Raw genomic sequence first — 17,993 nt, 5'->3', positions numbered from 1 at the left:
TCATATTCTAAGCCAGTATTTACAACAGCTTAAGTCTAGGCATAATTTAGCCCGAGGAGAATGAAACTCTCCTTGTGCTACCTCCACTTAAAATCTGTCCTACTGCTGAATTATAAAGTACTTGCATTTTTTGAAGTTAATATGCAAATAGGACAAAAGCAATCATGCTAATTAACAGCGCACAAACTCCCATTTTCCATGTTTTTCATCATTTACATCTGATGTGTTTTTCTGAAGCAGATGGGAAATTTAGACTAACCTTGCTTTCATAGGCTGACGACTGGAAAGTTGAAGTATTCGGAGCAGAACTCCAGGATAATTTTGCATCTCCTGTTGCCAAAGATACTTAAAAGGCAGTATGTTCAACGTGAAAGGTTTCGTTCTTGATTTGGAAAAAGAAAGAAAAATGGCCAATGCCAGGTTGGGTTTCTTTTTATTGTTAAAAGATTAAAGCATAACATTTCACCAAATACAAGAAATTTAGGGGGTTTCTGACATTACAAACATCTGAATCATCAAGATAAAGTGTTGAGCTATACATAGTCTGACGTTAATTCATCAATTTAAGGTATATTAGTACATGCTTAAAACATGGCCAAAATACAGAGTCACAAAATAAGTACCTTGATGCTTCTAAATCTGAGACAAGTAAGTCAGAGAATTGAGTGCAATAAATTTCCAACGAATGACTACACACTCAATTACAACCTCAGGGCAGAATTATTCCAGAAGGATTGGTAGCTTCTCATGCCTGGCTCACCCACACTCAATTTGGTGAGAATTTTGATTTTGAGAATTCGATAAAAACATTTTGAAAAATACAACATTTAACAAATGTGAAAAAACAAGTTCAGTCTTCACAGGAATATATGGATTGCTTGCCACTCCAGTCCTTAATTGCCTGTACGTTTTACAAATCTTTAAAAAACTAATTTGTATCCATTTTGGTTTCAAAAACATAGTACATCTGAAAAATAAAATATGACTCTACTGGATGGGTAATACAAAGACATGAACACATATTTAAAATGACTTTCAAAAGTAAATCCTTTCAGTAATACAGCTATAAGACAAGTTAAACATAGTACAATAAACCATGCATCTTCTGACTTGTCAGATCAGCTAAACTACTCGGTTAACATACAGCAACACTTTAGAACACTTCTGTAAATTCAGCTTTTCTAGCACAAGGAAAAAAAACAGATTAAATTTGTTCTTCAAGTGGTTCAAGGCTGTCCAAATGTTTTTTAGGTGTATCATCACTATGACGGCTTTGGCAATGGGTTAAATGTTTCTTAAAGCCTCGGGGAAAATTTGATTCAAAATTACAACGTGGACACTTCAACAAACTTTGACCATGAGCAGCAACATGGTTTTTAAGAAGAGACTCCAAAAGAAAAGCTTTGCCACATATTTTACATTTGTATGGGCTCTGAACGTTATGCTTGTTAACTAAATGGTGCAAGACAGCACCTTTTTTCATTGCACGACAGCAACAAATTTTGCAATAATACTTTCCTTTGCCACGCTTCATGTACTTTGCTATTTCTTCCTCAGAGATGAAAGCCTCTTTCTCTTCAGTAAACTGCAGCACACACTGTGGCTGCATGGGAGTAGTGGCATCTATTTTGCCCTCTTTGCCGTAATCGGATGACTCCATATCATATTGGTCTTGGTCGCTGTTGGATTCTTGCTCCTTTATCTCCATCGAGTCCATCTCTGTTTTTCCACACTCGCTGCTATTTAGCTCAGAATCTGAGTTCTCCTGGTTTTCCTTCTTGGGCTTCTTTTTCGGGCATGAATACAACATGTCTTCTGGTGAGTCTTTGGCTAAGATTGATTGTTCATCCTGTGAGAATAAATCATCCAGTGGTTTCTGATCATCTAAACTGTGAGAAAGAAAGTCACTCTCACCAGACTCACTAGGTGTCTGGGGCTCGGAGGAAAAACCTGGAGCAGTCTTGTGAGGCTCGGAAAACAGGATGTTCTTCTGGATTTCAGAAGGTACAGTAGTTTCAGCATGTCTCTGGACATCAGAGGATAAAGCAGCAGCAGGCTTCTGCATCTCAGAAAATATAGCATGCTTTTGAACATCAGGGGAAACAGCAGATTTCTGGGAGTCAGTAAAACCAGCTTGTTTGGGGGTCTCAGGAGAAACAGAAGGAGTACGTTTCGGGGACTCTGTAAAGAAGCCATGTTTCTGAATTTCAGGAGAAGCAGATTTCTGAGACTCTGAAAAACAAGTAGGCTCCTGAACTTCAGAGGAAATGGAGGCAAGTTTCTGGGCTTCAGAAAATAGGGCGTGCTTCTGGACTTCAGAAGAAACAAGAGCCAATTTCTGGCCTTCAGAACATAAGGCATGTTTTTGGCCTTCAGTAGAAACAGCAGAAGTAGACACCTGGTTCTGGGGTTCAGAATAAACAGCACGTTTCTGGACATCAGTAGAAACAGTAGGATTAGATTTACGAGACTCGGGGAATAGAGCTCTTTTCCGAGGTTCAGGGAAATGAGCCCGTTTCTGAACCTCAGACGAAGCAGCAGAGGTGGATTTCTGAGTTTCAGAAAAATACATAGATTTCCGGGACTCAGAGAGTTTCCAAGATTCAGGAGATACCAAAGCACCAGGCTTACGGACCTCAGGAAAGAAAGAAGGCTTCCAAGAGTCAGAGGAAACGGCATGACTAGACTTTCGAAGCTCAGGAGAAACAGGGGAAGAATGCTTCCACGTGTCAGGGGACAGAACAGGCTTCCAGCCTTCAGGGTAAACAGATGAGATAGGTTTCCACGGCTCAGAAGAAACAAGAGTAGACTTCTGGGATTCAGAAAAGGACGTAGATTTCCACGAGTCAGAAACAAGCCTCCTAGGTTCTGGCGACACAACGGGGCCAGGCCTTCGGGACTCAGGGGCAGACCTCCGGGATTCTACGGACACCGACATGGCAGGCTTTGGAGCCCAGGGAGAAACTGTGGAAGACTTCTGCACCTCGTGAGGTGTAGATCTCCAAGGCTCAGGGGAAACAGTCGGACCAGGTCTCCAAGATTCTGGCGAAACTGCAGGAGCAGGCCTCCGGGTTTCAGGAGAAGAAGCAGAAGCAGGCCTACGCATTTGAGAAGGATGCCTCCGGGGCTCCGGAGACCCAGCTGGGGCATACCTTCGTGGTTCAGGGGATACTGCTGGAGTAGGTTTCTTTGGCTCTGGTGACACAGCTGGGGAGTATCTGCGGGGCTCTGGAGACACAGCTGGAGAATGGCGACGGGGCTCTGGCGATACAGCAGGAGAATGCCGACGGGGCTCTGGAGACATTGCTGGGGAATGCCGACGGGGCTCTGGAGACACAGCCGGGGAATGCCGACGGGGCTCTGGAGACACAGCCGGGGCTGGCTTCTGTGCATCGGGGGACACAGCAGGAGATGGCTTCTGTGGGTCAGGGGACACAGCAGGAGAAAGCTTCTGTGGGTCAGGGGACACAGCAGGAGACAGCTTCTCCGAGTCTGGGGACAGAGCTGAGGCCAACTTCTCTGGATCTGGAGATGTGGCCTTGGCTGACTTTTCTGGATCTGGGGATGTGGCCTGGGCTGACTTCTCTGGCTCTGAGGAAGTCGCCTGAGCTGACTTCTGCGGCTCTGGGGACACTGAAGATTTCTGAAGCTTGGGGGAAACAACAGGTTCAGATTTGGGGCACTCAGGAGAAAGGGCAGGTTTGCGCGACTCAGGGGAAAGGGTAGGTCTCTGTGGCTCCAATGTGACGCTTTTTTTGGAGGAATCTGAATCTCCTTCTACCTGTTCTTTCCTCTCCTCGTTCCACTTCTCAGGTGCTGCATGTTGTGCTGTGATGTGATAATATACATTGCAATACATCTTGCTGGTAAAGAAACATTTGTGGCAGTGAAACAGTTTTGCACTTTTTTGATAAAATATAAGTTTACCCAAACCAGCAGCATCCATTTCATCACAATACTCTGGGTGTATGGTACCCATATGAATTTGTATGTTTTCATAGTCCGTTCCTCTGAAGCTGCAGTGATCACACTCTAAGCGCTCTGTGGTTTTACGTAGTATCTGCAACATGTCCATTTTTCTGTGGTCAGTAACAATTTCCACAGTACTGCACCTTTTAAAGAGGAAGCTTCAGTTCCTGAAATAAAGAGGAAAAAAATCTGTACAGTTAGCTGTCGACGTTAATTTCAACTCTCTGTCATTCCTAAATAACCGCACATGCTTTTTTCCTCCCTCCATTTTAGAAGGCGTAACTTTTGAACAGGTACTAACTACTTCTTTAAGAAATCCAAAGTCTCCAACTTCTGCAAGTCATTTTACATGAGTAGAACTTGAAAAACAAAGCTTATATTTAACAATAGGCCTTCCTATCCATGTAAAAAATCTGCAAGCAAACGATAAAAAAGAACCCAGGTGATGAAGAACTAAAGTTACGTTACATTTGACAAATGTGACTTGCTTTCTCAGTTGTCTCTTCTTCCCAGATTTAAAGTGTTTTTGTTTACATTACACGTGTAAACTGAAAACGAAAAGTACTTTGAAGCAGTGCCACTGAGATAAAGCCATTTCAAAACTGCATCTTCATCATAAAATTTCAAAACAAATTAGCTCCTTTTGACAAAAAAAATTCCAGGAAGAAAACAGTAGCCTAAAGCCTAGGCCATGTTTTCGTCTGTTAAACACTGTTTTCCTTCCACTAATTACATGGACAAAAGCTGTTGCTCACAAAGACTTTATCCATTATGAAAAGAAATTTTTTCCATTCCATTATTTCACCTGCTGCCCTAATAACAACAAAAATATTATTTAAAAAAAATGGCAGTGACTTTTTTTCCCTGGTGGGTGCAGCTGACAGCCCTCTGTATTGAAAACATTGTTTGCCTCACCCCAAAGAGAAAGATGGAAATTTCTCAAAATTCTCTCTTGTGTTTTTGCAAGACCTTAAAAAAAACAAATCAAAACAAACAAAGCTAAACAAAAAACCCCACCAAAACCAGAAATGCAAATGCAAAAATGAAATGCAAAAATGAAATGCAAGTAATTTTTAATGATTTGGCTAGATTCCACTATTTCCAACAGAATTTACTCAGATTAGCTACTACAATGAGCAGAAAACCAAGTCTAACCATATTCTGTGGTAAATGTGGGTGGTATCTCTATGGTGAAAATGAATATTTAGACATTTATGTGAAATACACAGGCTTTTTTCTCATAGGTTCAAATTAAACAGATGTTAATTAAATCATCATGCTAAGCTATCAACCTAATTTCAGGGGTCTTGTGTTTCAAAACACATGAAGGTTTTGTGTCATTTTAACATTCATTTTCCTGTCTAAATATATATTAGACTACCAACTAATCTAAAAATACACATCCAAATAAATTTTTTTTAATTTATTCCTGAAGCATTTTTACCCTGGTTTCTTAGGGAAATGAGGCTTAGACAAACACGTTGCCCTACAGTCAACGCCAGTCGAGTTGGACAAAGCAATCCAGTCTCATTTTAAATTTCTACAAGTTTCATGAAAATCAGGAACTGCGTAGAGAAAATGCGCCCACTGAGGCTAAGGCTGAATATTTCACTTAACAGTTACTGGCTTTGTTTAGCCTGTAATCAGCACATGAATGGTCAGTATGCAAATAGTCTTAAAACCTGCAGAACAAGAGGTGTCTGACTCAGCTTGTAATTAGGGAAAAAGAGAAGGAATTAAAAACACTACAGCGGTGAGCTGCTTTGGGTTTGGGGTAGGTTCAGAATGAAAGTAAATTAGCAGAGCTGCTGAAGGACGACATGGATACAGAGCGAAAAAACAAAACAAAAACAGGAAAGAGGGATTGCCTGAAGAGCAGAGAGCACAAATCCCCAAGAAATAAAAGGTTCCCTAGCTCAGCTGCTCATAGACAAGCTCTTTGCATACGCACTTCACATTAAGTCACGGGTGTAGGTAGATTTCCAATCAGGAAGCATGGCAGAGCTTTAAGAGGGATCCTGCTTTGCATCTATGAGACAAATGAACAGCATCTGACCGCAGGCTAAGCTACACAGGAGAAGTAATTGCGCTGCTCTACAAATACTGAAGTGGAAGGACGTTTGGGGTACAAGTTGTAGTTTCCCAGCACTATTAGCAGCCATACAAAAGAAACCCCAAAATGTAGTCCACACTGCATTCAGTGTTAACCACAAAACACTTCCCAACATCTTACAACAAACTTTGTATTCCTGTAAAAGTTCAAAACAAAAGAGAAGGGTAATAGTAGTGCTCAGTGGTCTGTACCTGTGCAATAACAAGCAACTTCTCAATTGAAAAAGCCCAAAGCAAGCCATGTCTTAAAACTCCAAAAGACCTAAAAGTCTTTATGAATTAGGGTTTATTTTTTGGTTGGGGGATTTGGGGCAATGGGAGGAAAGCAAGATTTCATTCTGAAAGCAAAAAATTCAGAATTAATCATACCAGCTGATTTTTTTTTTTTTTTAACCAAATCACAGCAGAACATAGTTAGGACAATAAGGCCATACTCTACTAATCCCATTTTCAGAACTGAAAGGGAATTTGTCACTTCCAAAATTGGTGGTAATCCTGAATTGTCCATTTCCTTTTCTCTAGAAAACCAAAAAAGGCTTTTCCAAACCGAATTTATCATAGATTACAACAAAGTTTACCAGACAATCTCTTCTACCCGCTTAATAATTTCCCTCCTCTTTATACATCACCTAACTGTTGCCCTTTCTTCAGTTTTCTGTTATTCACTACTCTCAACTACACTTCACCCTACCTCCCATCTTCTCCTTTTATTCAGTCTTATCTTACTTTACAATGGAAATTTCCATTTTCTTTCCAAATGCAACAGTGAGAAAAGGTCCCTGGCTCCCTTCCACAAATCGTCCAAGTTGCTGCTAAGATTTTTCGATCAGGAGGTTATTCTGGAACTGGAGAAGTTACAGGCACTTCCTCCTTTTCATCTCCAGACATTCAAGCCTCTGGCATAAGAAATAACATTAAAGAATTGGAGGTGCTTTCTCTCACACTGCCATCACTCACCATTTTTAATTTTGTAACTTCAGCACACCGTAGCTGGCAGTCACTGAAGAAATTGCCTCTTCTGCCGAAATCTCTACTTAATTGAGGCATACTACTGAGGAAGACAACTCTTTGGTATTGCCGCGCCTTAGGCCATGACTCCACAGAATAGTAAAGACAGCTTTAGAACAGCTACCGTGAGACCAGTAACAAACTTGAACAGTGCCGAGCCACTATTAACTCACGCCGTCAATTTAAATTTGCTGAAACACTTCTGATGCAGTAAACTCTGAAATGGTGCTGGTTCACATAGCACATATCTGAACAGCTAGTCTGTAAGATTTGCCTGTCAATACCTCCTGGTCCCTTCAAATGCCACTGTCACTACATAGCTCTGATTACTGCCCTCCTCTACACCCAGGTTTGTCACACAGGTAACTGCCTCCTTCACATTTCTCTTTGCTGTCAACTCCTGCATCAGCACTTGTTTTGTGCTGGATCCCGCCTTGCCTAGCTGGATGAAAGTTTGAGGAACAGCACATCACTGTTTTCTGAACAGTCCCACGCCAGCAGAGCCAGCCAGGCCAGAAACCATATGCTCAATAACAAGGTCCCCAGTGCTTCTGACCTGCATGAACTGTGATGCAATCTGTGCTCAGCGGTATCTTTTTGGCAACACTAAAAAAGATGAGCCACTCTCCCTCTGCGTAAATGCTTTATTACAGACATCAAAGGGATGTAGCTCTGCACTGCTCCCACTCAAACACATAAAAAGGGCAAAGAAAATAACTGGTGTGATCAATCTGGCAGGGTGACCCATGTGCACTGCAGAGAATTTGACCAAATACTAAATCCAAACATCATTCTAGTCACCTGAAGACCCTTGAGGAAAAGTACAGATTTCAGGATGCAGATCAAGTTGTCATGACAGTCAGGTCCCCAACGAAGCAGAGCTGAAGGGAGATGGCCACTAGAGTATATCTCAAGCCTGCTTCAGGACTCTGAGGAGAGACAAACAAGCTGCCACCCATCCAAGTACAGATAACTGCTATGCAGGCCCCAAGCCACTTTGTTCTGTTGAACACTCTGCCAGGCCCTACCTGCTTTGTAAGAGGGACACTTCAGCATTGCCCCTACTCAAACTCACAGTTACAGGACGTGCCGTGCCACAGTGGCTATGGCTGAGGCTGTGCTGCATGCCACTTGAAGACTACCAAGAGCACCGCATTTCTTAATCACTATTTCTGCATCCCCTCCTACTTTTCTCACTTTTCATGGCTGCCACGCTGAGAAAGCAAATACAGATGCAGCCAAACAGAACTAATTATCTCTTCTGAGAACACACTATAATTGAAGCAGAAGCCTGAAGCCCAGCATTTATGCTTGTCCTGGGTCCGCATCCTGTCTCCACTTCAGGACGAAGTATTAAGATTCAGCTAAGATTCTGGAGTTTGCAATAATAAACTTCAGCTTAAGGCAGCCAAGACTCATTCAGAGTCTTCCTGAGACGTGAAGATTTCCACTGAAATCTACCTGAACAGGTAAGTGCTTCTGTCCACAAGCTCACTATATCCACAGATACCAAGCACAGTAACACCATCAGCACCAACTCAGCTGAGCTTGACTAAGGGTTTTTGCTGGCCTGAAGTGACATAGATCAATGTCCATTACTCAGGTTAAAAGCTGCTTGAAGAGACCCAGAGATCTCATTGGTCTCTACTGCTGCTCCATCAGCCACCTCTGCCCATCCCCCTTCTTTCACTCACATCTAGAACCTGCACACAAAGGTTCCTACCATCAGCTCTCTCCTCTCTCCACAGAGATGCTGAAGATCCTTACACCAGTTTGTCCCCTACTGCAGTTCTGGCCATAATCTTCTCCACTACAGGAAGAACAGAAAACCAGCAGGGGTAAAGGATCAGTAATGAGAACCCATACCTACCTGAGAAAAGAACAACCATCACTACTTCTCTTGCTCGGTTCTCAGCATCCCAGAGGCCAAAGTCATGATTCGGCAGAAAGAAAAAGCACCCAAGAAGTCAGAGGCAATGAGGTAACTGCAAATTCTGAAGTTAGCTACGTATATTGCAGGGCAACCACAGAGTGCAGTCGAACAGCATCAGCGATCTGTTGAGCTTATGTTAGACTGAGCAATAGGAGTGGCCTAAGCTAATGCACAGAGCAGACAGACCTTCTGGTATCTTCCCAGCCAGCATGTACAGCCACTTCAGAGCCAGTTCCTGGATTCAACATCCCATCATCCATGAGGATCCCACTAAAGATTAAGCCATACTTCCTACAGCCTCTCAAAAGCCTCCCAGTGGTAGTGAAGAAATACGCAGGAGATACTGTGTATGAAAAAGAACCCAGCCAGGGGATGGCACAACACTGACCATGGCAGCTAACAAGATGTCTCCACTTCTCAACTCCATTCCAACTTCATAGCTACACATCTAATAATTTCAGGTTATTTTTAATAAACACATTCTACACTCAGTGTTGCAACATGTAACATATCCCTGCATTTTTCCTCTACAGAGGATAAGCTGTGACTGTCATGAGGCAGTGCCAGAGGGAAGCAACGAAGGGCTCAAAGCTAAAGATCTAGACTGCCTGTGAGCACAGAAAATTACAGGTTGTTTTTAATTTGACACGGAGAATTTCAGAACACAGCAACAAGTAGTCTGTCATATCGTTCTTCAGAATCAGACTGTCTTGGTTCTCACTGGCAGAAGGATCTATATCTCTTTTCCTCTCGATAAAGAATCAAGCCTGAGACACAAGCAGATAACGAGGACACGTAACATCCATCAGTGATGCCAGCACAGTTGGGAAAGTCCTCAAGAAGAAAGCCTTCTGCTTTCTGTGATTCCCTACAACCACACTGGATTCCCTGTATCAGTCACTGCACAGGAAGGATGGCTGTTCATTCTCATCAGCCTTGAAGTTTCTTCCAGGCAAACAGTTCAGCCATATCCTCTATCAGTGAAGAGGGTCGACGGTAAGGTTTGTTCCCAGCACAAGAAAGCTGGACACAGCTGCATCATTCCCTCTACTACAGCAGGAGCAGATCCAGACTATTGCTGTGTTTAAGCAAAAGGAAAAATGACATGTTCTTGCAGTGCCAAAAAGTAAACGGCAGTCTGGTGGCAACCTGATGCTTCTCTTGAAGCTGCATCCCTGTGTTGTGACTGACAAGAAGCAGAAGTTTAGCTCCCAGAGGAAGCTGCACACAAACACCCCCATGGTGCGGCAGAGCAGGCACTTCACAAGGCAAACAGCAGGTGAGGGGGTCACTTCCAACGCATCGTGAACAAGACAGGCAGTGCCGTGCTCCTGCTAATCCAGCAGCGCCCACACGGATCTGACCGCGTCCTCACAACTGAAGTCCCAGCTACCAGCCCACCTATACAGGCTAAGTTCCATCAGCAACGATCGCTGAACCACGTCTTTGAAATTACACACCTAAAAAAGGCACAAACACCCTGACCTGACGAGCCACTGAAACAGTGAAATACTGTGAGACGCCAGATCCAGGCAGCAAACGGCAGTATTAAGCCATCAGACGTTTCCAGGAAAGGTTCAAGCCAGAGGAGAGTTGAAAAGTGGTAATACTGGATGCACGTGCAGATGACTTAGGAAAGACAAAGGGGACGGAGCTGCACCTATTTTGCAAGATTTGCACCTTTTCTAAGAGAACGACAAGTCTGCACAGCAACATTAATATTCTTAATACAAGATCTAACAACAGTCTAAACTGTAGGGTAATATCAATGTATCTACGACAGATTCAGGGTAGGAAAAATTAATTCCATGTACCTCTGATAGGGCTTTCTAACTCCAGGTTCACAACAGTGCATAGATAGCTTCCAAAAGTAGCCCCAGAAACCTTATCTCTGCGGTGCTGAACCAGAGCTAATGAAGTGCTCTGGACCCACCAGAGCACACAATCTGGTCAGGAACTGTGAATTAAGGTTGTGAATCTTGGTTGACAACAGGCTATGAATTCTAATTTACACTACCCTGAAAGCAAACGATGTTCAAGGAGAGCTTATGGAAAGCCAAAATTAAATCTGAAGTCTCTATATTCCTCACTCAAAGAACTCGGTGCAAGTCAAGCATCCAATCACTCCTCTGCTAACAGTGCCGAACGGTTACTAACTCAAGCAGCTCCCTCTGCAGTCAGGCATCAAATCCTTCTAACACCTGCACCGGCTACTACAGGTGACCGACCACTCCCCCAGCCCTTCTCTAGGCTCCAAAAAGTGAGTGCGGTTAACACACAGGAGCCTCCCCCAGTTCAGCAGTCAGCTCTAAACTGCCACGAAAAGTCAGTCGACTCGCTTCATCCATCCCGAACGGTGCTGAGGATGCAACCCAGCAACAGGCTTGGAGCCTTCGGTTTGCATCTGCTTCATCGATCCCACGGGCGACGCCGTCCCCCCTCGCGGTTATTTCTGTCACGAGTGACGAGGACAGTCCCGCCGGAGACACGTCCCGTGCAAAACTCGCTTTTCCCGAGGCCTCCCGCAGCCCTTCGCTCCCAGGAAAGCGGGACTCGCAGCGTGCTCCACCTGCTCCTCGCTCTGCCGGCCATTGCTTTAACTTTCTTTCGGGGAGGGGGTGCCTGCGGGCCAGGCTTTCCCACGGCAGCCAGCATCGCCCCTGCCCGGCCCCCCCCCCCCCCCCCCCCCCCCCGGGCCAGGGGGCCGCACCGCCCGCCCATTCATTCCCGCCCCGCCGGGCGGTATCCCCCGCCCCCTCTCATCTCCCTCCCGCCCCCCCCCCCGCCCCCCCCCTCCGCCACTTACGCCCCGCCGGTTTTGTTCCCCCCCGCGCCACCACCAACCGCCGCCCGCTTGCGCGACACCCCCTGCCCCCCTCGACGCCACCCCACCGCCGCCGCCAGCGGCCACCCGCTCCCCCGGCGCGACGCCGCGGCGGGGGCTGGACAAGGGGAAGGCCCAGGCCCGGTGCCCAGGGGGAGGGGAGCGGGCCGGGCCGGCGGCGGGAGCCGGGGTGGGGTGTGGGGGGGTGGGGGTGTGAGTGGGCTCCCCCCGCCCGCACTCACCGTTGAGGCACCTCCGGGGCGGCAGCGGGGCGCCGGGCCGGGGGGAGGGGCTGGGCGCACCCCCGCCAATGGCGGTGACGGCAGCAGGCCGGGCCGGCGGCGCTGGCGGGCTCGGGCCGCGCGAGGGGCGGGGAGGAGGGGAGGGGGAGGGGGAGGGGGAGGGGGGGGGGGGGAGAGAGCGAGGAGGGGAGGGGGAAGGGGAAGGGGGGGGGCTCCGGGAGGAGGCGCGCGGCCGAATAGCGGCCGCTTTATCGCTCCCCCGGGCCCGCCCGCCGCCCAACCGGAAGCGCCGTCGCTGGGCGCAGCCCCGCCCTCCCCCGCCGGTTGCGGAGGGGGGGGGGGGGGAAGCCTGGTCACGTGCCGCTGTTGTGGGGGAGGAGGCGGGGGGGCGCGCGGCGCCCGCTCCCGCTACCCACCCGCCCCCCCGCCCCCCCCCCCCGCCCCCGAGCCGGTCCGTCACGCGGTGCCCTCCGCGCCCCGCCCAGCCGGCAGGGGGCGCTGCTACACCGGAGGGGCTCGCCTCGCCGGCGGGCGCTGCCGCGGCCGGAGAGGGAGAGGGGCTGCGGGGAGGCTCGGAGCCGGCCGCTCGCCGCCGCCGCCGCGGCTTCCCGTGCCCGGCGGCTCCGTTTCCAGCCGCTTTCCTGCTGCCCTGCACCGTTAGGCCCCGCGGCGCCGAGACGGCGGTTCGGGGTATCGGCGGCGGCTTGGCGGTGCTCCGCCGCCACAGCCCTCCCGCGGAGGGAGGCGGGCGGCCCGGGGAGAGGGAGATGTAACGCCGCCCCGGGAGCACGCTCGGCCCGCCTCCGGGCCTCCTCCTGGCCGCGGCTGCGGGTAGGCGGGCCGGGGCGGGCGAGCCCCGCGGCAGGCAGGGCTGCGCGGTGCGGTGCGGTGCGGTGCGGTGCGGTGCGCGCTGCTCGGCGGCGGTGCCGGGGGCCACGGAGAGCTGGGGGGAGGCGGTGGAGCCGGGAGCGGTCGCTTCCACCCACACCCTCCCCCCCCCCCCGTTTGGGGAAGGTGCTTCCTCGCGGTTACAGGGTCTGAGGGGTGAAGTGGCCCTGGGCAGCCCGGAGCACAGCTTCGTGCCCTCACCGCTCGGAGCGCCGGCCGGGGAGGGCTCCCTAGAGGGGTGGTCGGTGCCCCGAGGCCGTCGGCGTTTAGAGAGGCGTTTGGACAATGCCCTTATCGACGTGCTGTAACTTTTGGTGAGCCCCGAAGTGGTCAGGCGGTCGGACCAGGTGATCGGTGTGGGTCCCTTCCAACTGAAATAGTCTGGTCTGATATTTTTTGTTCTACTTTATTCTTCCTACCTTCTCCTTCCCCTCACGGAACACGCTGAGGAGATCCCTGATGACATTTCTTCCCAGCCCTGCGCTAGCAGAGGGGATCGAAGGGGTAACCATCTCCCACCCCACGCGTTGGCTCTGTCACCCCTGTGGGAAGGAGGCATGTGCCTTCTGATGGGGGCGAGGGCTGTGGGTCGTCTCGAGATGATTTGACCGCTTGAACAAACTTGCAAAAAGCATGCGTGGAGTTCGGTTTTTGGAAGTCTTCCTTGTTGATCCTCCGGCTGAGCTGGGTTTCCACAGGATGGCAAAAACCCATAACTTTGACACTAGCAAGGCTCAAAGATCAAGCCCTCAGTCTGAAGCACGACGTGCTCCTCAACTAAACAGTTGTAAATCTTTTTGAGGTGAGCAATACCTGTTCATTTGCCCATGGATTTTTTGGGTTTTTTTCTCCTCATACTCCTTTTTAGAAATGCCTGAGCTGTTTCACTTGGAAAAACGTAATAAACACTGAGAACAGCAGTACCCTCACAGAGTGAAGGTGTCTGGCCCAATACTCTGTCTCCAAAGTGACCGACCATCAATGTCTACAGGAGAGCGTATGAGCAGTGCAGCTCTACTTCTCTTGGTCCTGGGGGTGCTTGTAGGCCTCAGTGACTGGGACTGGCCTCCACTGGGATGGCCTCCACTGGGACCCCCACCCCCACCGCCTCCTGCCAAGGGCTATGGGAATGTGTCTCGGCTCAGCCTGGGGCCTTCTGTCCCTGCCTGAGCAATGTCGGAAGGGTGCCCATCCCTGCCCCTGTCTCCTGGATGGGCCTGGAAGCTGCACTGCACAGGGCTGCTCTCCTGGATGGAGCCCTCAGACCTAGGTCAGAACCTGTCATGAAGAACTCTAGGCATGATGTAGCCTAACTATCCCATTCCCTGCACTCACCGAGTTGAGTAACAACGAGACTGTTATTTCCTGAAATGCTAGGGGGTTTTCAGCTCCAGAACCACTTTGAAGGACACATATCACAACATCTTGCCACTGCTATCCAGCTGAAAAGGATTTCCCTCCATCAGAGAGCTCTGAACCTGTCCCCACCAGGGCCTGGCCTTGCAGCAGAGAACCTCTAGCAGCCTCATCCATCCTCTGATCTCCTTCCCTCAGCCCCCCCCCCCCAAGTAATTCCACCAGCTCCTCAAGGAGTTCCTCTCAGATGTCTTCGTGCTGCCTCTGGGCCTACTCTGTCCTGATGGCCGGTCTGGGCAGGCTGGCAGCAGGACACGGGAGGTTGCCTCCTTTTCTTCTGTCCTGGGGCATTATGAGTACTGCATTGCCGGGTGGTGGCACTGTGACACAGCGGTGATGGAGCCCCCCATGCGCAGCCCTGCCCATCCACCCCTCTTTCCTTCCTTCGGAGGAAAGCCTTTGGGGTGCTGGCCCTGAGGCAGTCCCTGTGCCCGGGAGGCCCAGGGGGCTGTCCCTGCCCTTGGTGGCCATGCACTGGTTACAGCTGCTGCATGTCCCTGACATGTCCTCTGCCCCTCAGCTCCCAAGGACAAACCTGGTGCTGTTCCTCTTCTCTCAGGTCATGTCAGAACCCAACCCTGCAGCCCAGAGACCACCCCTATTAGCCATCCTCTCTCTGCGCCAGAGCTAATGTTGAGACCATGCAGCAAGGAGGACCAGGAACTTGCCTTTCCTATGGAAACACTTTGCCTGACACACAAGAACACATTTGCCTGTAACACATTGGTGGCTCATAGTCACCCTGTGGTCTACTCATGCTTCCAGGAACGTTTGCCTACTCTGATGTTTCCAAACTGGAGCAGAAACTCATGTCACTCCACCTGACGTTGTGTTACCTAATTCTACCCCACAGTTCTTCACACATGCTTTATTGATGTAGGGGGTATCCCTTCTGTCAGAGCTTCAGCTGGTAGGGAGTATGAGGGCCATATATACCATGAAACACAGCTTTTTCTGATTCATGGGTACCATGAAATCCAGAATATGATGTGAACAAGGAAACCTACATTTCTTGAATGATGGTTTTCTGCGATCTAAATTCAAGACCTGACCCTGAACTTCACTGGTTCATACATTTGATGACATCAAAGCCTGAAGGATGGAGCCTGAGAGACGTGTTAAGGGAGCTTTCACCCATCCTGCTGGAGACCAGCTCCACACAGTCATGACAGCAGACCCAGCCCTGCACATGCCAGCTGAGCAACGGACGCATTGCATGGGTGGGCTCTGAATGGGAAGCTGGTGGTGTCTGACTAGTCACTTTAGAGATGGATGTCTCCGTCCTAGGAAAGTAAACAACCACAGCTGGCATTCACTGAGCTTCCATTTTGGAAGTTTTATTGGAGAAGGTGCCAAATCAGCCCAGACGCTGAAAAAGCTCCAAGAGGTGAAAAGCTGGAGGGTCAGCGCGATGCAGTTCGTGGCACTGCTGTCTGTGGGGATACGCTTTACTCTTCAGGAGAGTGAATAACATTGCTGAGTTTTTAAATCAATTGTGCAGGCATTTAGTGAAGAGGAAGGTTGTTGCTGGTAATGCTGACATGGGTAAGGAGGTGGCTGCCCAGGTGACCATCTGACACTAAATGGCTACTGCCGCTCTTTAAGAGTTCCTATGCGCCTGTAAAGAAAGTCTGGAGATTTTGCTTTTTATACGCCCACCGGGAACCACTTGAGAATGTTGATGTGATGAAATTATCTGACGTTATTCAGATACAAAGGAACTTTTTTTAAAAAAAATTAATAAAAGGCAGTATGAAAAGCAATCTTCTAGCACCCACTTGGTAATTAGTTTGCAAAACCAATGCAGTGAGTGCAGAAAGCTGTCAGACTGTCTATTCATTTACAGAATCTCAACGTTTTGATACAAGGTCAGTGTGACAAGACGGGCCCGTGCGTGTGTCCCAACGTGGATCTGAGAGATCAGCAAGCAGAGCAAGGCTGGAGATGAATTCTCTTGCCATGGGTGCCCCCTGTCCAGAGGGCTTTGAGGAGAAAGATGGTCTTTAAGCAGTAAGAATTTCAAATGACATGGGATTTATGAGCTATAATGTACGCTTTGAGTTACACGTGAAAACAAACCAGTAGCTAGTGCATTTTAAGACCATGCTTTCCGCTCTGCAAAGTGCCACGCAAAGCAAATGAACGCTTTTCATAGCACATCCTGAAACAATTAGCTATAAATGTACTAATTGCATTCCCGTACTGGGAGCAACACAGTACGGGAGCAGAATCCCATAAATTGTGCAATTCAGGTGTCTCTGGGTGCTTCTGGTTAGATGAATGCATCAAACCAAGATCTATGTTGACTGTAAGGGGAACTTACATACCTTGCTCCAGACAGACACCTTTATAAAGGCATTGAAATACGGCTGTGTTGATTTGGAGCTGTGTTCTTTCCTTTCTGTAGGCTAAAGGTGTAACATCAGGTTCAACTAATTTACAGTTTACAGCAGAAAAAGGCTTTTTTTTTCTACATTAACTTACTTCATGTTACGTGACTTTCTTTTAAAATACCAGTATGTCTTTATGATCTTTCTCCGGTCCAACATCTTCCAAGAGATCTCGTCCTGGATTATATTAAACTATAAACCTCTTCCTAAATTATCATTGGTTGTTTCTCATCAATTGCTATTAGGCATTTTGAGCAACACTTTGAAAGATTGTGTTTAATTCAGGAAAGCAGTCATGGATCCTTTGTCAATACATTATGCTTTTCAGGCCGTCAGGTAAATGTTATTTAACACCAGTGCTGGACTGTGCTGGGCTGGACTGCATCAGTTCATGGGGCTTGTTCAGTGTTTCTGTTTTCTGCTGCAGTCAGTACAATGCTAGGAAACGTCCTTCTGTGTCAAACTCTCTTTCATTTGTCGTGGGGTTGCTAAAGCAGAACTGGACTTGGCTCGATGTCGGATCCTCTCAAAGCTTGGCCAAGACAACTTTCTCTTTTATATTTTTTGTGTAGCTGTGTTTAGTTCCGCCTGTTCCAAGGCCTCCACATTATTTATTTTGGCTAACATTTTAATATAAATATTTAGTTCAGGCAGCCAGTAGTAGAAGTCTTGATAGATAGTCTTGTATCTCTCCTGTGACTCCCAGCAGGAATTTGTTTAGTACGGTGCTGTTATAGGTTCAATTTGTCATTGATGCTGTCATTGTTAGACTTACATATACTTAAAAACAGCGCTTCCCCAGCCTATTCACATTGCTATCCCATAGGTGCAGATACCAGGTAAGGTAAGAGAGATTGTCTAGGAAATTAAACTTATGTCCAGTTCTTAGGGGTTCTCAAACAGTGATATTATCATAGACTCGTAGAATGGTTTGGGTTGGAAGGAACCTTTAAAGACCACCTAGTCCCACCCCCCTGCAGTGAGCAGGGACACCTTTAGCCAGATGAGGTTGCCCAGAGCCCCGTCCAACCTGACCTGGAATGTTTGCAGCGATGGGGCTTCCACCACCTCCCTGGGCACCCTGTGCCAGTGTTTCACCACCCTCAGTGTAAAAAATGTATTCCTTATATCCAGTCTAAATCTGCCCTCTTTTAGTTCAAAACCATTACCCCTTGTCCTATCGCAACAGGCCCTGCTAAAGGCCATGTCCA

At 48.1% G+C, this 17,993-nt stretch overlaps 1 protein-coding gene across 1 annotated transcript; it reads right to left on the bottom strand.

The window, feature by feature from the left end:
• Nucleotides 1-416: 416 nt before the first annotated feature.
• On the bottom strand, nt 417-12,123 carry CHAMP1 (chromosome alignment maintaining phosphoprotein 1). Its single transcript, XM_086482116.1, has 2 exons — nt 12,089-12,123; nt 417-4,136 (listed from the first exon to the last, which is right to left on the bottom strand). Exon 2 carries the CDS (start codon nt 4,073-4,075, stop codon nt 1,205-1,207), a length of 2,871 nt encoding a protein of 956 aa, XP_086338242.1. The 5' UTR covers nt 4,076-4,136; nt 12,089-12,123; the 3' UTR covers nt 417-1,204.
• Nucleotides 12,124-17,993: the final 5,870 nt, after the last annotated feature.

Source organism: Leptosomus discolor, chromosome 1 (assembly GCF_034619465.1).
Source record: "Leptosomus discolor isolate bLepDis1 chromosome 1, bLepDis1.hap2, whole genome shotgun sequence".
In the NCBI taxonomy this organism is placed as follows: domain Eukaryota; kingdom Metazoa; phylum Chordata; class Aves; order Leptosomiformes; family Leptosomidae; genus Leptosomus; species Leptosomus discolor.
This window is presented reverse-complemented; position numbering and strand designations above follow the sequence as displayed.